The sequence below is a fragment of the Hyla sarda genome, chromosome 8, assembly GCF_029499605.1.
Source record: "Hyla sarda isolate aHylSar1 chromosome 8, aHylSar1.hap1, whole genome shotgun sequence".
Taxonomy (NCBI): domain Eukaryota; kingdom Metazoa; phylum Chordata; class Amphibia; order Anura; family Hylidae; genus Hyla; species Hyla sarda.
Genome location: NC_079196.1, coordinates 204,783,243 through 204,805,100, shown reverse-complemented (window position 1 = coordinate 204,805,100; position 21,858 = coordinate 204,783,243). Strand labels below are relative to the sequence as shown.

Sequence of the window (21,858 nt, the reverse complement as noted above, 5' to 3'; positions counted from 1 at the left end):
TGTCTTTATTTCCATCGGACGTCCATTTAATAAATGTTGTATTGGCTCCAATATTTTATTCACTCGGGAAGCGTCCACACATGTGGGCAAACGCATGCGTCTAAAATGTGTGTTCACACATGTGGCCTACATTATTGAGGTTTTGGACGCATGTGTCTTCCACCATGTGTGGACATAGCCTAACACTGTGGATCTTCATGGGTTGTCCAGTTACATGTAACAAAAAAGAAAATCATACATTTGTATATGTCAGATGTAAACCCTAAAGTTGGTGTAAACAGAACCTGAGGGGATTTTCAGCTCCACTCTACCTCTTGTTGATAAGCTATCACATCAGTTGCAGGAATCTTCAGTTTCCTTACAGCGCCTCCATAGGCGAAATTAAAGGGGTACTCCGGTGGAAAACTTTTTTTTTTTAATCGATAGGTGCCAGAAAGTTTAACAGATTTGTAAATGACTTCTATTAAAAAAATATTTACCCTTCCAGTACTTTTTAGCAGCTGTATGCTAGAGAGGAAATTCTTTTCTTTTTGAATTTCTTTTTTTGTCTTGTCCACAGTGCTCTCTGCTGACACCTCTGTCCATGTCAGGAACTTTCCAGAGCAGTATACGTTTGCTATGGGGATTTTCTCCTGCTCTAGACAGTTCCTGATATGGTCATCAGATGTCAGCAGAGAGCACTGTGGACAAGACAAAAAAGAAATTCAAAAAGAAAAGAATTTCCTCAGTAGCATACAGCTTCTAAAAAGAACAGGAAGGGTAAAGATTTTTTAATAGAAGTCATTTACAAATATGTTCCACAGGAGAAAATAATGACACGGCACCAAAAGCTCTACTTCAATCTTGCTGCTTTATTGCCACTGGCAAGGCTTACAATGAGGATACCCTACACCAACAACGGCGTAGAAGTATTCGTGGAGACAAGCCTCATCCTTGTAAACGGGTCCGCCCCTATTGCAAATCCCTAATTCAGGTCTCAAATGCGCATGGCGCTCTCTCAATTCAGAGCCCTGTCGTATTTCAAGGCAACAGTTTAGTGCCACATATGGGGTATCTCCGTACTTAGGAGAAATTGCATTACAAATTTTGGGGGGGCATTTTCTCCTTTTACCTCTTATGAAAAGGAAAAGTTAGGGGCTATACCAGCATGTTAGTGTAAAAAAATAAACATTTGTACACTAACATTGCCACATGTTGCCTATACTTTTCATTTTCACAAGAGGTAAAAGGAGAAAAAGACTCCCAAAATTAGTAACGCAATCTTCGTCTGAAATACCCCATATGTGGACCTAAAATGCTCTGCGGGCGCACAACAGGGCTCAGGAGTGAGAGGGCGCTATGTACACAGGGGTGGCTGATTTTATAGCGATTCTGACATAAACGCAAAAAAATTAATACCTACGTGTGACCCCATTTTGGAAACTACACCCCTCACGGAACGTAACAAGGGGTATAGTGAGCCTTAACACCCCACAGGTCTTTGACGAATTTTCATTAAATTTGCACATGAAAATAAAAAATGTTCCCCTGAAATGCTGGTGTTACCCCAATTTTTTCATTTTCACAAGGGGTAATAGGATAAAAGCCTCCCAGAATTTTTAACCCCATATCTTCTGAGTAAGGAAACACCCCATATGTGGATGTAAAGTGCTCTGCTGGCGCACTACAGGGCTCAGAATTGAAGGCCATGTGCGTTTACAAAGCCCCCATGGTGCCAGAACAGTGGACCACCCCCGACATGTGACCCCATTTTAGAAACTACACCTCTCACAGAATGTAACAAGGGGTACAGTGAACAGTTACACCCCACAGCTGTCTGACAGATTCTTTGAACAGTCATCTGTAAAAATTAAAAATTTTATTTTTCATTTGCACATCCCACTGTTCCAAAGATCTGTCAAACGCCAGTGGGGTGTAAATGCTCACTGCACCCCGTATTAAATTCTGTGAGGGGTGTAGTTTCCTAAATGTGGTCACATGTGGGGGGGTCCACTGTTCTGGCACCATGGGGGCTTTGTAAATGCACATGGCCCCTGACTTCCATTCCAACCAAATTCTTTCTCCAAAAGCCCAATGCCGCTCTTTCACTTCTAAGCATTGTAGTGCACCAGCAGAGCACTTTACATCCACATATGGGGCATTTTCCTACTCAGAAGAGATGGGGTTACACATTTTTTGGGGGGCATTTTCTCCTAGTGGAGGCTTTCAAATGTGATTGACTGTGCTGCTATATACTTTGCCAAGTGTCGACACAAAAAGATATACACAACACGGGGTATGTTGGTATACACTCTTTCTTAGCATGAAGCTCTGCTGCTCCCAAAAGAGTTCTGTTTATTACAGGAAGTAAATTTGGTTTTTACAAACTGAGAAAAAGGGGAGGGTAAAATTATGCACCGTTCTATATGCTGATTGGTCATTTGAGCGTGGCGTAGCATTAGTCATTATCTTGCAAGTCCTCTTAGCTTAAGATTTCAGCATCTTTCCACAAAGTCCAATGTTTAGACGTCTTGTATCCATAGTCTCCATTTCAAGGCTCTAATCTTAGTTACAGGCAAAGCGATAAGTTGAAATGTTTTGCATTTAGCATTTCTGATGTATCTGGGTTAAAGGTTAAGGGAACAGATATTTTTCCAGCAGCAATGGCATTCTAATATTAATATATTGATCAGTCATTAGAAACATAAGGGTCATCCCTATCAATCCGGAACTGGTAGCCATATTGGAGGCCCAGGAAGTGTGGCAAAATCCATTTCCTGTGCTGTCAGCCATCTTGGTTCAACAAATGTACTTACTACGTGTAATGAGCGGTCATACAGTACACCCAAGCAGAACTTGCCAGTTGATGGAAGGTTTCCAAATGAAACTTCCTCTAGTGCTGAAGCACTTGATCTCTTTCCAGGTATGACTCAGGATGGGAGTTACCTAAGTCAAACCCACACACTCCCGGATCAGCCTTCACCGGAAAACTCTGTATTTAATTCTGCTAATAATTGCTGTGCCTCACCAAGAAGTCCGACCTCTGTACCCAGTGAAAACAGTCTTCTAGCCCAAGATGAACTCCATGCACAGTATCAGTCTCCTAACACTGATCATCATCATCAGTCCCCAGGAAAGATATCACTTTCACCTGTTAATACAATCACACCTACTATGGTGCAATTTCATGTGCCTTCCAATACCTCCAACAGTAACATGTACCAAATCATTACATCAAGTATGGTGTCTGAATCCTTTCAATCGGCCCTTGGAACAAAAATCTGGAATAACACCCTACTCCGGATTGGTATGGGTTCCATGGAAACCCAGTGAGTGCAAGCTATAGTTAACCCTGCAAATCCATATCTTCAGCATAATTATGGCCTTGCAGCTGCCCTAGTGCATGCAGGGGGGACTAGTATACAGCATGACTCTGATCTGTTGGTACTACAACAAGGGACCATTTCAACCTTCCAACTGGCCATTACAGGTGTTGGGACACTGCCGTGCAACGTGATTATACATGTTGTTGATCCCAGATATTCCTCTGTCCAACATGATGCCTGCATAAGGCAGCTTCAGTCCACAATACAACACATTCTTGATCTAGCTGGAGAGAAGGAAATTTCCTCCCTGGCCATTCCACCCATCATTTCTGGACTCTTTGGATTTCCTCCTAATATCCGTGCCAATGCAATAGTGTCCAGTATTGAGAACCACAAGCCAATACCAACATTGCAAGAAATCAGGCTTAAGCTCTGGTGGATGCTGTCAACTTGTTCAAGAAACCTTACCTTTTCTGTAAACACCCAATGCCACATGATGATTCACATAACCTACAACATGGATTACCCAGATCCACACCATCTAAACTCTTACCCGCACAGCCTGATGATTCCAGAGGTCTCCTGAATAGTTTCGGTGAATCCAGTCTGCCGCAAACTATGTCAATACCACTTACCTATAGTGGTGGAAATAAAGGGTCTTAGAAACCTCTTTCGGAAACTCTTTATAAATATGTTCTGTTTACCTCGGTGCAAGTAAATAATCTTGTAGCCCAACTCCCTGACCCAGAGAAACAACCAATGCCTTTTTACAGAAGAATCAAGCAAATCCAACAGACCTATTCATCAGTATGGAAGGATGTATATAATCTAGTCTCTATCAGAACTGAAGACGCCTTCTGGCCTATCATTTCCGCCAGCCTTGATAGTTCTGCTATTGTGGATGAGGAGACATGCTCTTCTGGAATAGAATTCTGCTGACAACTACAAGCCTGGGTCAGAGACTGACTAGCTTCAAGCTCAACCAATTTCTCTGATGCCTCTCAGGAACCTACAGAATCAGCTGAAAAGTTTTTCTCCAGACTACATAATCTGTTCCAGGAACAAGGTTATGACCTAGGAAGCAACTTCCATAAGACACTCTTCATCAGCACCTTTGTTACTGGCCTCCATGATGCTACTAAGAAAAGGCTTACGGACACTAGGCCTGAATATGTGACACTTGAACCAAACCAGCTCTTACTTATTGTCAGAGCTATTGAAAAACAAATTGAAGTGGCACCTACTAAGAAGAGCTCGGATGTGACAATCTGTCAACATGCACCAATGATGCTTAATGCTACAGCACAATACCCAGTTCAGAATTATGTCCCTCAGTTTCAAACCGTTCCTGCTCGGTACCGTGCTCTGAATTATCCCACTCGAAGATCACCTGTCAGAAAGATCATCTGCTACAGATGTGGTAAAATCGGACATGTCCAGCCACACTTCAGATCCAGACCTCTTCCTTCCGACTACTGAATGAATTCAGCCACTCTAAGGCCAATGATATCACAAAACCGTCATAATATGGACCAACGGCAATCTGGACCTCTCATTGGACACCCAGGCCGCTCCAGGATGAATCAACAATGGAGACCCGACATCAGAATAACTCAAGAGAATCCAGCTAATTAAGTCCTGGATAGAAATTGTAAAAAATCTGGATCTGAAATTTACTCCTGAAACTCGAAGCCACGAATAAATATGAGGATGATGGGATGCACCTTGAATTATCCTAACCACTTACACCTGAAGAACTTTGTGTCCTGCAAGCCGCTCCACTGATGGTCATGAATATCCGAACAAAGATTATACCCGATGTCCATCTACAACAAATTCCTGATTGTGTCTGGTCAAAAGGCCCAAATGATATTGGACTCTTGCCTGTTCCGCCTGTTAAGGTCTTCTTAAAACCCGGAGCCAAGATACCTATAGTACCCCAGTATCCGCTCAAAGCAAACCAAGAAACTTCTCTTTCTGAACAAATTGCAAATTTTCTCAAGAATGGAGCCTTAATCAAATTTATTTCCCCAGAAAACACTCCTTTGTTTCCAGTAAAGAAGAAGACACCAAAAGGACAACCTGAGAAGTTCCGCATGGTACATGACCTTTGTGCCATTAATGCTGCCACAGATCTGGATACTCCCATTGTTCCCAATCCACATACTCTGCTCAGCTCGATATAACCAGATGCCAAGTTTTTTTTACTGTTCTGGACTTAGCCAATGCTTTCTTCAGCGTTCCTTTGCATCCAGACTGCCAATACCTCTTTGCTTTTTCACACCAAGGAGGACAATACACCTGGACATGCTTGCCACAGGAAGCTCAAAAGTCCCCTAATCACTTTTCTCAAGCCTTATCCACCTGTATGCATCCGTGGTTATGTGCCCATCCTAATGTGACTTTACTTCAATATGTGGATGACCTTGACAAGTGTGCACAACAAAAAGTTGTCTTCCTAGGACATTGTATTTCTCAAGGTGCTAAACACCTCACGGACAAGAAGCAAGCCATACAAGAGATTCCTGTAGCTAGAACTGTCAAGCAACTACAGGCTTTTCTTGGTGTGATCACTTAGTGCCACCAATGGATTCTGGATGCCTCAGCACTGATGAAATCTCTGTATGATGCCATTCCAGCTATTACTCAGAAGCAACCACTGTCATGGGAAGCCATACAGTGCTTGAACTGCCTAAAATACCTTACCATGTCTGCTCCTGCACTTGATATCCCGAACTATGAACTACCATTTCATCTGTTCCTCTCTGAAAACAAAGGGCCATGCCTCTGGAGTCCTTGCACAAAAAACAAGGAGACAAATTGAGGCCTTTGAGATGCTATTCATGCAGACCAGATCCTGTTGCACGAGCTGCACCCACCTGCCTTTGAGCTGTGATAGCAGCTAAAGACCTCTTGGACAAGACTTTGGACATCATCCTTGGACATTCTATCATTAACCTTGCTCCGCTTGACCTGAAAGCTATTCTAACGCAATGTCAAAGAAATCCACTTTCCCTACAAAGACAAGTGAGACTTCAATGCTCTCTCTTACTTCCGGATAAAATCACTCTTTAAAGATGCCCAATCCTGAATCCATCCCCTGCTTCCTCTCTTGAGGGGGGATGATGGAGAAAAACAAATTGAACAAAATGATGGAGACCTCGGTGACCCTAAGCACAATCGTTTAGAGGTTATGGAATTGGAGACATCACATCTACCAAGAAACACCATTGGGCAATACAACCTTTACTCTCTACACAGATGGGTCCAGATATGATGAAAGTGGCAACTGCCACACAGGATACTCAGTGGTTGGCCCATTCGAAGTTCTGCGAGCAAGACTTCCCGTGGTTCAGCACAAGAGGTTGAACTCATTGCCTTAACTGAAGCCTGCCGCATTTTGGAAGGACAAACTGTCAACATCTACACGGACTCTATGGGCATGGAGTGGCAATGGACTTCAGATTAAAATGGGCCTTGAGGGGGTTCATGACTGAAAATGGAACCCCTACAAAGAACATTGAAACTGTCAGGACCCTGATTGAAGTCTTAAAATTGCCTGAACAAGTGACAATCATCAAAGTCAAAGCACATAGAAGATTGGACTCTGAAGAAGCCAAAGGAAATTTCTTAGCAGCAATACTGCCCTTTGCTCGAGAGGAATCAGGGGTATACATAGTGACAAGAAAACAAAAGAAAGGATCAGAAGAACCAGAAGAGGGAAAGAAAAACCCCGGACTATGACAAGAAGACAGAAGAAGGGATCAGAAGAACCAGAAGAGGAAAAGGAAAACCCCAAACTCAAGACACTGAAACAATTACAGACTCAAGCCTTGAACTAGGGAAAGAGAAAATGGAAGCTGAACTCAGACGGCATATGAAGAAAAGCAAACAAGATTTGTCTTCACCAAGCCCTTTACCCGGGAGTGAACAAAAAGTTACTCCGAAGAAGCACTTGGCCAAACCTTGCTACCCATTTCAGAGGAACTAGATTGACCACATGCAATTGCCTAAAATTGAAGAGTTTAGTACATGCTAATAGCAGTGAACAAGTTCTCAGGATGGCAAGAAGCCTACCAGTCACTAATATTACAGCAAAGACTACTGTAAAGAAACTACTAACAGAACTGGTATGCAGATGTGGAGTCCCTGAAGTAATTGAAAGCGACCAAGGACTGGCTGTCATTGCAGATATTACAAGAGAACTTTGGAGAATGGTGGGAGCAGACCTCGGACTCCATACTTCATATCATCCTCAGAGCAGTGGAAAAGTTGAACGACTAAATGGCACTCTAAAGAACAAAATCCTAAAAGCCAGTGAAGAACTGTCCCTTCCATGACCAGAAGTTCTGCCCATAGCTTTATATTCTGTTAAAAACACACCTCAACAGCCAACAGTCTAACCCCATATGAGACACTTTTTTGGGAATGCCCAAGCTAGGATGTTATTACCCACAGTACCCTCAGTGCAGGAAGTGACAGTTTGGTGAGGTTTGTTATTGCATAATAACAATAATAATTGTTATTGTGTAATGAGCCGAAAGTAACACATGTTGTAGTTTTATTCTTCCATTCCAGATCCAGACACAATCTGCAGCCTGGAGAGTTTGTCCTCGTGAAAAGACATGTGAGGGGGACCGCTAAACCTAGATTTGAAGGTCCTTGTTATTACTGCCAACCCTGACTTCGGTGAAACTGGAAGGAGAATCAACATGGATACACCTCACACTGCAAGAGGGTTCCTACACCATGCTCCTGATACACATACTTTTCGTATAAGTGGAGTGCAAACCCAGCAACCCAATCCGACTCCACCACACTACTGGACAGACTTGACAATGACCCGAGAGTTGTATCCCACGTTTTGATAACTCTTTCAGTGTGCAAGTGACTACTTTAAATTTGACTATTGTGACATAGTTAGTTGTCCCGAGGTACCAAAACAATGTCTTATGTATAGGGATGACAATTCAATATACACATGTGTGACGGGTGACTACTGGGGGAACAACTGTGACTATTGGAGAGCTGTGGGATGGAACACAGGGACTGACTGGGACAATAGACCACAGAGTGCAAACAGAAGAAAAGACAATACTGACAAATCTCTACTACAGAGAATGACAATTGGATGTTGCATAGTCCCCTTTGTAACGAAAATAATAAGCTTCACTGTAGAGGCTGCATTTCAACCAGGGAATAATGTATGTGGATATTGAACCTACTATTTCAGCTTATCTGAACCAAATTGATGCATCAGACCCAAACATGACCGAGAGAATTCCCCCATGAGAACAACTATCCTGTATGCCAATGGTGCAAGTGTATACCCAGCAGAGTAGGGTGAACACAGAAGTCCCAGGTAAAGGACTAGTCTGACTGCAAAGGGGGGCGGTTCACAAGGGGCCGCTCGTCTCAATTCAGTGAAGCATCCCATACCCGTTTTTATTTTTCTCCACCTGAACTTGGGACTATAAGGCAGAACGCACCATAGGGAGAGATGTCATGTACGGTAACAGATATCTTTTAGGGGGGAATTGATAGGGATGACCCTTATGTTTCTAATGACTGATCAATATATTAATATTAAAATGCCATTGCTGCTGAAAAAATATCTGTTCCCTTACCCTTTAACCCAGATACATCAGAAATGCTAAATGCAAAACATTTCATCTTATCGCTTTGCCTGTAACTAAGATTAGAGCCTTGAGATGGAGACTATGGATACAAGACGTCTAAACATTGGACTTTGTGGAAAGATGCTGAAATCCTAAGCTAAGAGGACTTGCAAGATAATGACTAATGCTACGCCACGCTCAAATGACCAATCAGCATATAGAATGATGCATAATTTTACCTTTTACCCTCCCCTTTATCTCAGTTTGTAAAAACCAAATTTACTTCCTGTAACAAACAGAACTCTTTTGGGAGCAGCAGAGCTTCATGCTAAGAAAATAATTTGCATGAAATTTTATTGAATTTTTTTTATTATTACGTCCTATTTTAATGAACGTTCGTCAATCACCTGTAGGGTGTTAAGGCTCACTTTACCTCTTGTTACGTTCCTTGAGGGGAGTAGTTTCCAAAATAGTGTGCCATGTGGTCTTTCTTTTCACTATTCTGGCATCATGGGGGCTTCCTAAATGTGACATGCCCCCCAAAAACCATTTCAGCAAAATTCGCTCTCCAAAATGCCATTGTCGCTCCTTCCCTTCTGAGCCCTCTAGTGCACCCACAGAGCACTTTATTTCCACATATGAGGTATTTCCTTACTCGAGAGAAAATGATTTACAAGTTTTGGGGGTCATTTTACCTTTTGCCCCTTGTAAAAATGAAAAACAGTGGGGCTACAATAACATGTCATTGTAAAAAATTGAGATTTTGATTTTTCTCTTACATTTTGCTGCTATTCCTGTGAAACACCTAAAGAGTTAACAAACTTTTTGAATGTCATTTTGAATACTTTGAGGGGTGCATTTTTCATAATGGGGTCCATTATAGGGGATTTCCAACATAAAGACCCTCATATTCACTAATAAACTTAACTGGTCCCTGAAAAATTCTGATTTTGAAATTGTTGTGAAAATTTGTAAAATTGCTGCTATACTTTGAAGCCCTCAATGTCTACAAATGTCTTCAAAAAGTAAAAACATGTCAACTTTAAGATGCCAACATAAAGTTAACATATTGTTTATGTGAATCAATATGTAATTTATTTGACATGTCCCTTTTATTTACAAGCAGATTACTTCAAAGTTAAAAAAAAGAAACATTTTCAAATTTTTCCTGAAATTTGGGAATTTTTCACCAAGAAATTATGCAAATATCGACCAAAAATTACCACTAACAAAAAGTAGAATATGTCACGAAAAAAACTATCTCAGAATCAAATTTACAAGTAAATGCATCCCAGAGTTATTAATGCACAAAGTGATAGAGGTCAGATTTGAAAAAAATGCTCCCGTCCTTAGGGTCATAATGGGCTCCGTCCCCAAGGGGTTAAAGGAAAGCAGTAACTGGGTTATAGTAAGGGTGAACAGAAGACTGATAAGGGGTTAATGGGTTAAATACATATCTGCACTCCGGAGATCTGTCCCTCTGAATATCGGCATCCATCTTTAGTGAATTGCGTGCTGGAGGCGGGCCAGCTGGCTCAATACGAATATTCATTGTCGCAGGTCATGTGAGCATTGCGCCAACTGAGTGCTCACGTGACCCACAAAAATTCTAATTGAGCCGGCGGGCCTGCCTCCAGCACGCAATTCACTGAAGATGGATCTTACTTCTATTTAAAAATCTTAATCCTCCCAGTACTTATCAACTGTTATATGCTCCACAGGAAGTTCTTTTCTTTTTGAATTTCCTTTCTGTCTGACCACAGTGCACTCTGCTGACACCTCTGTCCATGTCAGGAATTGTCCAGAGTAGAAGCAAATCCCCATAGCAAACCTCTCCTGCTCTGGATAGTTCCTAAAATTGGACAGAGGTTTCAGCAGAGAGCACTGTGGTCAGACAGAAAGGAAATTCAAAAAGAAAAGAACTTCCTGTTGATCATACAGCAGCTGATAAGTACTGGACGGATAAATATTTTTTAATAGAAGTAACTTACAAATCTGTTTAACATTCTGGCACCAGTTGATTTAAAAAAAAAAAATGTTTTCCAGTGGAGTACCCCTTTAACCCCTCAAAAACAGGGCTTATGTGAGATCTTTGGCAGCCACCAAGAAAAATAACCTAGCAGTGTACTCAGGGTCCCTGTTACCAGGCTTATACCCTCAGACAGGGCAGCATAAATCTGGTGACGGAGTCTCTTTAAAAGAACAGAATAAACAAGACATTAAGAACAATTTAAACAAATTTCCACTGATCAAAACCATAAAGGCCCAATATAACCATCATAAATCATCCTCTCCAATACAATGCTAAGGCATCTCTTCGTAACAATCACTTTACATAGAACACTTCTATTGTTAGTGCCAAGTGAGCCTATAAACAGTGCTAGGACTCTATGTTAGGACTGCTATGATTCCCCCTATAGGCTAAGTTTTTACTAGTTTTTTTGTATTCCTGCGTATTTCGGTTTGAAAAAAAAGCAAGAAAAAACGCCTGAAAAAACCCAGTGCAATTTCCTGCATCTAGCGTTTTTTCATTTGTGTGGAAATTGCATTTTTGGCCCCTATGGCGTTTTTTTTTTGGGTACCAAAAAAAATGTAAAAATTAATAAAAATGTTGTTATAAAAAAGATAAATTTTGTTAAATACAATTTTTTCTATCACTACTGTATCTTTTTTTTAATGGTACCCTATGAAATTTTATTAAAAAAAGTTATTTCCATCACTTTTTTGGATTGCTAAAGTCCAAAAGAGAATAAACACCGCCAGCAAAAACGCCAAAGTTAAAACCCACATGGCGTTTTTCTTGGCTTTTTTTACTCCCATAGACTTCTATAGTAGAAAAATGCCTCGATTTAAGGTAAAAAACGCCAGTGGGTCAACATGCTGCAATTTTTCTAAACTGCCAAGGAGCTGAAAAACGCCAAAAAAGAGTAAGAAAACGCGAAAAGGATTAAAAAAAAAAAAACACCAAACTGAAAAACGCCAAGTGGAAAAAGAGTTTTGTGATTTCTCATTGATTTACAGCTAACATCTGGCCGCAGCGTTTTTTGGCCAAGTTTTTCTTGGTGTTTTTCCCCCCAAAAAAGTAGAAACTTAGCCTTAATCTGTACCAAACTGCCCCTATAAACAATGCAAGAATGCCCCTATAACCAGTATCAGTGCTCCTCTAACCAGTATTAAGGCCCCTATAATCAGTGACAATTTTTACTATAACCATTGTCAATATCCATATGAACTGTGCCAGGATGCTCCATATATATTGCCATAGTGCCAGGGTGCAGGATAATGGGAGCCTATGTAGCCCCCTCATCTATCTGTATGATCAGCACTCACCAGTATTATTTATATTCTCTTTGATCTAAAACTTCATTGGCAGCGGGTACAATCACTGGTGTCTCTCCCCGCTCACAAGAATTTCCATACAATTTACTATATCATCCCTGTACAGTTAATGATAAATTATGGGAACCTCTGCCAGAAAAATCACCTACCCCCACCCCCAACTACTAGAAGAATCCCCCATAGATTATTATTATTCCTCATGGCTTTAGACTATGACCAGGGCTGACCATAGGCATGTGGGTCCTGCACTATGGCACTAGGGGTATCTCCTGATCTTACTGATGGAGGCGCCCTGATGTCCCTCACACCTGAAGCTTGAACCCTAGATACCACAATAGGTGCCCAAACCTATGGAAACAACTGAACGAAACACAACTTCAGTCCCTAGTTTATTGATTTGTCTATTTGGATGATATGTAGGAAACTATCTGGCAGTGCAATTTGGACAATTTATGTTATGTGGGCACTTTATGTTGCCATTATTTGGGCCTCATAGGGTACACAATAAGGGTGTACGCCAATAGGTCCCTCTGACTGCACAGGGCACCATACAAGCTAAGGCCAAATCTGTCACTCATGATGCCCGCATCACCATGTATATGGCAGAGCAGGTCTATGGACCACTGGCAGGCACCTGCCGGCTCGATGACATCACCGGACCTGCACACGACCAACTGCCGTTTACTTTCAACCTGTCGACCGAAGTGACCAGACCGAAGTCTACAGAGCGAAAGAAATGGCGTCCACTGGACACGATGGAGATGGCGGAGAGAGGAGGAGAGGAGGCGAAAAGAGGAAGAGGGAAGAGGAGTCAAGCAAGACTGGATTGGAGGAGATGAGGAAGAAGAGGAGAGGAGCTGAGGATGGAGGATTGGAGGATGAGGAGCCAAGACCTGGGAGCAGCCAAGACCCTGTAACATCCAGCCCCTACCCCCGGCTTACCATCAGCCGCTTCAACATCCACCAGATCTTGGGTAGGGGCAACTTTGGCAAAGTAAGTTTTATAAGTTATTTCATTTTAATCTTTCTGGGGGAGCTTTATTAAACCTTATCAAAGGAACAATAGGGCAGTTGCCATAGCAACCAATCAGATTTTCTTTATTAGAGTCCTTTTTTTCAATGAAAGCAGCAATTTGATTGGTTGCTATGGACAACTGCTCCACTGTTTTTGTACACACGGTTTGACCAATCTTTCTCTAAATTTCCATTTGATCCCTATGTGTTGTTCCCTGGTATCAGCCAGTTCAGGCCATGTAGATGGTAAGTGCAGTTTTCTTTCATGGAATAACAGACAGGAAATCTAGAAACGTCTGTGCACCCCATGACCGCTGCTTCATGTCCCATAGGTCCACTGCCTTCTTATCACCATAGTGGGGTCTAGGGATATAAAGGGGTCTTCTGAATCGTCTGTGGTGAGGAGGGATTGTTTATCTCCATGTCCTGGTCCATATAGGCTGCTATAAGGACACAATACATACATTCACCTCTATAGCTTCAATACAACCTTACAGTAGCCTATTTAGGCCTGGAGATGAGAACTACACCAATCCCAACCAACCCCAAAAGGTGTCTACAGCTTGTTTCATGTATTCCTACAGTTGTAAGAAAAAGTAAGTGAACCTTGACAACAAATAAAATGTGATGTGATGGGGGAATGCGCCATAATCTCCTATAAACCTTTTTTTTGCAGCTCCAAGATGCATTTGGTGAAGGTGACTGTTGCTAAAGGGGGGTTCACTTACTTTTTCTGCCTGCACTGTGGATGTTTACTCATTGTACTCAATAAAAGACATGAACAATACAACTGTTTGTATATTCTCAATTTTGTTACAATGGGGGAGATTCATTCATGCAAGGGAATGGATACTAGATTTATAGGGACAGAACATTGATCCAGGGATTTATTCTGATGCCATATTGGAGTCGGGAAGGAATTACCTCTAGTATGAGGTTTTTTTTTGCCTCCTCTAGATGACCTCAGTAGGGACTTATGAACTATGGGGGAGATTTATCATAACCTGTCTAGAGGAAAAGTGGCCCAGTTGCCCATAGCAACCAATTAGATTTCTTCTTTCATTTTTAACAAGGCCTCTGCAAAATGAAAGAAGCGATCTGATTGGTTGCTATGGGCAACTCAGCAACTTTTCCTCTGCATGTATTGATAAATTTCCCCTAATGTGTTTGTCTATATCTGTGACTTAGATAAAATCAGATAATATTTTATAAGTAATTAACGCAGGGGTTCACTTACTTTTTCTTGCAACTGTATATGAAAATAGTGGGATATCTCATAGAGCAGGGTACTCACCTACTTTTAGTACAGGTCACTTACCCCGGTCTGTTGTCAGGTGAAGGTCTGAGTAGTACAGAGATTTATCAAAACCTGTATAGAGGGAGATCGGTGCAGTTGCCTATAGCAACCAATCAAATTGCTTCTTTCATTTCTAAAAAGGCCTCTGAAAAATGAAAGGAGAGATCTCATTGGTTGCTCCGGGGAGGAGCCATGTACATTTGAGCTGATTTGTGTCACGATTCGGCTGGCAGGAGGTGGATCCTCTGTGCCAGAGAGGGATTGGCGTGGACCGTGTTGGTGGACCGGTTCTAAGTTGCTACTGGTATTCACCAGAGCCCGCCGCAAAGCGGGATGGTCTTGCAGCGGCGGTAGCAACCAGGTCGTATCCACCGGCAACGGCTCAACCTCTCTGACTGCTGAGATAAGCGCGGTACAAGGGAGTAGACAAGAGCAAGGTCGGACGTAGCAGAAGGTCAGGGCAGGCAGCAAGGATCGTAGTCAGGGGCAACGGCAGGAGGTCTGGAACACAGGCTAGGAACACACAGGGAAACGCTTTCACTGGCACAATGGCAACAACATCCGGCGAGGGAGTGCAGGGGAAGTGAGGTATAAGTAGGGAGTGCACAGGTGAGGATACTGATTAGGCCTGCTGCGCCAATCAGTGGCGCAGTGGGCCTTTAAATCGCAGAGACCCGGCGCACGCGCGCCCTAAGGAGCGGCTCCGTGCGCGCCGGGACAACACAGACGGGGAACGGGTCAGGTACGGGAGCCGAGATGCGCATCGCGAGCGGGCGCGTCCCGCATTGCGAATCGCATCCCGGCTGGGAGCAATATCGCAGCGCACCCGGTCAGCAGGTCTGACCGGGGCGCTGTGAATAAGAGAATGCTGCGAGCGCTCTGGGGAGGAGCGGGGACCCGGAGCGCTCGGCGTAACAATTTGCACAGGGGTGGCTGACCGTTACAGCTGTTCTGACATAAACGCAAAAAAAAACACCCACATGTGACCCCATTTTGGAAACTACACACCTTAAGGAACATAACAAAGGGTATAGTGAGCCTTAACTACCCACAGGTGTTTGAAGAATTTTCGTAGAAAATGAAAAATGTGTATTTTTTTCAATAAAATGCTGGTGTTATCCCAAATTTTTAAGTTTCACAAAAGGAAATAGGAAAAAAGCCCCCCAAAATTTGTAACCCCATTTCTTCTGAGTATATTAATACCCCACGTGTGGATGTAAAGTGCTCTGTGGGCAAACTACAGGAGCACCATTTGGCTTTTGGAGAAGGAATTTGGATGGAATTGAAGGCCATGTGCGTTTTCAAAGCCCTCATGGTGCCAGAACGGTGGAACCTCCCCACCTGTGACCCCATTTTAGAACTACACCCCTCACAGAATTTAATATGGGGTGCAGTGAGCATTTATACCCCACAGGTGTCTGACAGATTTTTGAAACAGTGGTCCGTGAAAATGAAAAATGTAATTTTTCATTTGCACAGCACACTGTTCCAGTGGGGTGTAAATACTCACTGCACCCCTTATTACATTCTGTGAGGGGTGTAGTTTTTATTTTCTTCTTTTTATTGCACATGGGGGGCCTCAGATTTATTTTCGCCTAAGGCCTCAAAAGTCTAGAGCCGCCTCTGCCCAGGAGATCACCAACCAATAAATGCTTCCCTCTTCAGGTTGAACCGAGCACTCATTGGTTGTTTCCATGATTTGTTGAGCTTATAGAAACAACCAGTGAGCACCCCCATCAAACTCATGAGGAAGAAGCTCATTGGTCAGTGCACTGATGCTCCTGAAGTCAGTGCCATGTTCCCAGCCCCAATGATGTGAATAGCAGATGGTTACTACAGAGCTGTGGCTGGGACAGAGTTTTGCTGAGCCATAGGTTCCTGGGTACTATCCAAGTGATCGACCACCCAGTCGTACAGATGTTTTTTAACCCCTATAGTGCAGGACCAAAAACTTTATTTGATTTTTTTTACACTTATTTAAAGTCCCTAGGAGACTTCTATGAGCCATCATAACATTCTATTGCCTATTGGTACAGTCTGCCACAAATAGGCTCTATCAATAGAAGATAGGTACAATGGGTCCGTTCCGAGTGATTGCAGTAGAGGGGCTGACGCGAACCACTAACATACCATTGACACTTGCAACTACACCTTAGATACCATTGTCAACTTTGACATCAGTATATAAAATGTTAATAACAGTGAGCAGTGATCACCACACACCAGTTATTAGCAGCAGCCTCTGGCAGCTAAAGTCAATCGGGGGCTGCCATCTATGGAGTGGGCTTGAGTCAGGAGCCCACTCCATACAACCTTAACTGATCCATGACGATCAGATCTGTCACGGGTTGGAAAGGGGTTAATGAGCCTTTTCCATTTGTTTTCTTCAGGTGGTCCTGGCATCAGTCCCCGGCCGAAACATCTACATGGCCGTCAAAATTATCAACAAGAGGGACAATGAGGATACCATCATGAGAGAGCGGCGGATACTCCAGGCGACCAGAGACTGTCCATTCATTTGCCACCTCTATGCCGCACATGAGTCTCTGGAACGCGCATATTTCATCATGGAGTATCTGTCCGGTGGCAGCTTGAATAATCTGATCAGCATGTGCGGCAGCCTGAACATCGGCAATGTAAGGTAAGAATCCAGAATCCCAACATAACATGATCATAGGGAATTTCTAGGGAAGGATTTAGTGAGATGACTCTCTATTCTCGCCATCAGGTTCTACACAGCAGAGATGGTGTGTGCCCTCCAGTTCCTCCATGGACATAACATCGTCCACCGAGATCTAAAGCCACAAAACATCATGTTGGATGCAGAAGGCCACATCCGTATCATTGACCTGGGACTGGCCCAGGATGGGGTCACCTCCTCCAATAAGATCGATGGAGTGACAGGAACATTCTATTACATGGCCCCTGAGGTGCATCTCGGGAAGGACTATGGCACAGCAGTGGATTGGTGGAGCCTGGGGATTGTGGTGTCCATGATGGCAACAGGACGCTCCCCATTTTACATCGGCTTGTCCATGCAAAAGTCCTTCAAAGCCATCACAAAGAAGGAGCCCAAATTTCCACCTGGGCTGCATGCTGACTTGAAACATCTCATCATGAAGCTGCTGTGCAAAGCTCCTGAGATGCGCCTGGGTGTGTGCGGTAACATCAGAGAGCATCCATTCTTTTCCATCATTGGCTGGGAGGAACTGGAGGAGAGGAGAGCAGAACCACCATGCATACCATTCCAGACAGTTCTGCAAAATAAACATCTGCAGTGGCCGGCGGACACCACAACCCTTCATCCCATGCTCGGCTTTGACTACCGGTCACCAAGCTGGGAAAGGTAAGATCCTCCTCCTCTGGGGTTAATGCTTATAAGATTATGTTCTTAACTTAGGGTCATCATCTTTGTCCTTATCTTCTATCTCTGACAATGACTTTGTCTTTCCTTTAGGTGGAGGAGGAGATGTGGACTGTGAAGGGATCCAATACCATCTGGTGAGTGTCCTCTATACACACATAACACTTATATCAGTACATTATATGTGATGTCACATAACTGGATGGTTCAGTATAAGCTTTTAACACATCTTATGTCTTGCAGGATGTGCCCACGGCTACTGCCCAGAACTGTCAGCCTCCTTACCCATGCCAACGTCTCTGCTGCTGTATGACACCTCAGCTGCCACAGAACATCATTCTCTCTCCGTAACATCTTTATGCCGCACTTATGTCATCTTGCTGCTGCCCCAGGACCTTGACTTGGCATCCTCCAATCCTGGGCTGGCATCTAACATCACTTCAGCCCGAAGACCATCTACGCCCCCCTGGAGCAGCCTGTGCTCAGTTTCCATCTGTGAATTCAGGAACAATAGCCGCTTGTAGGAGTCCTGGGGCGCTGAATCTATCAGAAAGGCTATCGTCCCTGAACTCACCTCAGCACAGGCTAGGTAAGTAGTGCACACACCACATCCACATCAAGCACACTACATGATAGGTATAGGAACCCACACATAGACCACATAATAGGTATAGGCACCTACATATAGACCACATACATAGGGAGATTAGATATTGGCTTGATCCAGGGATTTATTCTGACCGCCATATTTGGGGTCGGGAAGGAATTTTTCTCCTTGATGAGACAATTGGCTCATTCCTCACAAGGAGTTTTCGCCTTCCTCTGGATCAACACAGCCATTAATAGGTTTAGTAACATAATGTAATATAATATAATATTACCCTAAAATTTACACAAATGTAAACATTAGATTAGTACACATGCCTAAAAATAAATGTTATTTCTTTAGTGTTCTCCCCCCCCCTCCCTTAATCACTTAGGTTAGGCATGGGCTTTTGATCCTGGGATTTATTCTGACCGCCATATTTGGGGTCGGGAAGGAATTTTCCCCCCTGATGAGACAATTGGCCTTTTCCTCACAGGGGGTTTTCGCCTTCCTCTGGATCAAAACAACCCGAAAAACAGATAAACAATATACACATACACACATATATAATAGTAATCTTAATAATTATAAAACACAATCCTCTCTTACCCCTCCCTCATATCTATAAATAAATGTCTTCCTTTTGGCCCCCTACATCTTTGTGTGCTTGTCTTTATTTCCATCGGACGTCCATTTAATAAATGTTGTATTGGCTCCAATATTTTATTCACTCGGGAAGCGTCCACACATGTGGGCAAACGCATGCGTCTAAAATGTGTGTTCACTATATGGCTGTTTAATGTATACAGTGAAGAGAATTATACTAACCATCTCGTCGCTGGTCTGTGCTTCTTCTTGTGTAGCTCCACCCCTCATCATCACTAGAGGCAGGGCTACACAAGGAGAGGCCTGGACCAGCAATGAGATGGTAAGTATCATTCTCTTTGCTGTATACATTAAACAGCCATATAGGTTGCTGTATAATGTATACACCCCTCAAGGAGTTAATGAGCGCATAGCGCTCAGCCCAGCTGGATGCTATAGTAAACCAGTGGTTTTTCTGATTTACTGTGACAAAATAGTTAAGTTGCGCTATGCAGCACCACAGCTTAACCCTTTCGAGGAGAACCGAACACTTAGGCGAGCCAACCATTTGGAAAGCTTGCTTAACTCTAACCCATACAATGAGAACCAAATCGCTCTTTGCCTATTAATTAAGTGTAAAATACCTAACTTCTCTAAATCATATTATCTTGAGCGGAATTTCACAGAACCAGAACCATCTAGTAGATATGGATGAACTTATACATGTCACCAGCAAAAAGCTCCAACATATGTGTGCATTGGTGCCCTACTATCAATACAAGGGGCTTATTGCCCCCCCCCCCCCCCCCCATAGGAAATCCCCTTTTGGGAAAGAAATGTGTCTCATAGAGAAACACGTTCCATTCCCTGATAGATTTTGTGGGAGATTTATCAAAACCTGTGCAGAGGAAAAGTTTCCCAGTTGCCCATAGCAACCAATCAGATCGTTTCTTTCATTTTTAACAAGACCTCTGTAAAATGGAAGAAGCGATCTGATTGGTTGCTATGGGCAACTGGGCAACTTTACCTTTGCACAGGTTTTGATAAATCTTCCCCTTCATCTTTGATAACAAAAAATTGTGTTACACAACATTGCATATTTTGGTCTCCACAGATATTTTTTTTAAATCAGAAACAGAATGGCACTATTTATTGGGGATATAAAAATAGAACCTTTTTTTGTCCAATATTGGACATCTCCTTAAAGAATTGTCTATACTCAGTTCATACACAAACAGTGGCCCTCATTTACTTAGAAAATCGGGTTGTAAGTCTATGTTGCTTTCTTACCCGACTGCTTTTTTCCCCTGGTATTTATTATTATGTCGCATCCTGTTTGTCGCACGTGGGTTTTGTTGGTTTTGGTTTCCAACTCCTCTGAGCTGTCGGGAAAAAATCCACAACAATTCAACAAATTTGTGTTGTAAACCTTTATAAATACGTGGGAAAGCTCAGAAATGTCGGGTAACGCCCCTTTTTCGGGTTTGGGAGAATCCACATCGGGTCCGTCGGGAAAAAATGTCGCATGGTGTCGCAGACTGGCGCACGATGTCTGCGACATGTCGCAGACAAAGATGCGCCAAAAAAAACCGACAAAACAAGTTGGGTTTAGAATAGTAAATGAGGGCCAATGTGTCTGTAATAAGTCTTTTACCCGTTCAGTACTAACGCTTGAAGTGCACTCTCTAAACGTCTTCTAACCCCAAACTTTCATTCACTTCTTGCTGTGATTTAACAAGTGTGGCTGAGTTTACGTGATGAGACATAGGACATTTTTGAGTTCCAACTATCCAGAACGTGTTGGGAGATGTAACATAAAGCGCTGACTGTATCCAAGATACAAGGCGTCTACATGCAGTCTGTCTGGTTACTACAAGGCATTGCCGTCACGACTCCAGTTTAATCCTCCTCTGGATCCTTCAGGTTTTGCTGCAGTTCCACCCACAAGGTCAGGACAAAAATATTAATTGGTCTCAAGAGGGGAATTTAGAACTCATTAGATTCTATTGCATTAGATTGGTGTAACTGAACCCGCCATTACCAATCGCTCAGTTCTCTCCTCTTCTGTGGGTAAAATGTAACTTTCAAACACAACCTTTAAAGCATAAGTGACTCTTTCATATGGAAAACTTTAGGCAAATATAATACAGTGACCCCCCGACTTATGATGGCCCCGACATATGATCATTTCAACATATGATGGCCTCTCAGAGCCCATCGTATGTTGAAGGCAGCATCGACATATGATGCTGCTGTGTGTCGGGTCCATCATACAAACAGCTATCTGACAGCGCTGACAACTTCAGCAACTGACAGATAGTTGTTTAATGTGCCCCGTGTGCCCCGTTCTGCCTCCTGTTACTCACATGCTGTCCTGCTAACTCACGCAGGCTTCCACTGTGAGCTCCGTGTAAGCCCCACCCCCCCCCCCCCCCCCCCAGTGCAGCCATAGCCAATAGCCTGCAGCATCTTGCTGCAGGCATCCAATGAGCTGCTGGCTGCCCTCCCCTTCCTTTCCTATAGAGCTGTAGTCGGCAGGATGGTAATGGAGGACATTCTGTCCCCCCTGAAGGTATTTAAAGAACTGTACAGTACTGTATGCGATGTCACACATCACATACAATACATATACACACTATACACCCCATACATCAATGTTTCCCTATCAGTGTGCCTCCTGCTGTTGCAAAACTATAACTCCCAGCATGCCCAGACAGTCAATGGCTGTACATGCATGCTGGGAGTTGTAT

The 21,858-nt window shown here is 43.1% G+C and overlaps 1 protein-coding gene across 1 annotated transcript; it reads left to right on the top strand.

Moving 5' to 3' along the window:
- The first annotated feature begins 12,915 nt into the window (after positions 1 to 12,915).
- On the top strand, positions 12,916 to 19,200 carry LOC130284087 (protein kinase C theta type-like). Its single transcript, XM_056534081.1, has 5 exons — positions 12,916 to 13,256; positions 16,964 to 17,214; positions 17,302 to 17,919; positions 18,031 to 18,074; positions 18,181 to 19,200. The coding sequence occupies exons 1-4, from the start codon at positions 12,999 to 13,001 to the stop codon at positions 18,053 to 18,055; spliced, it is 1,152 nt and encodes a 383-aa protein (XP_056390056.1). The 5' UTR covers positions 12,916 to 12,998; the 3' UTR covers positions 18,056 to 18,074; positions 18,181 to 19,200.
- Positions 19,201 to 21,858: the final 2,658 nt, after the last annotated feature.

Coding starts and splice junctions, on each gene's coding strand:
- LOC130284087 (XM_056534081.1), top strand. CDS start 12,999: ATGGCGTCCACTGGACACGATGGAGATGGCGGAGAGAGGAGGAGAGGA. Junction 13,257..16,963: donor GTAGGGGCAACTTTGGCAAA/GTAAGTTTTATA, acceptor TGTTTTCTTCAG/GTGGTCCTGGCATCAGTCCC. Junction 17,215..17,301: donor CTGAACATCGGCAATGTAAG/GTAAGAATCCAG, acceptor TCTCGCCATCAG/GTTCTACACAGCAGAGATGG.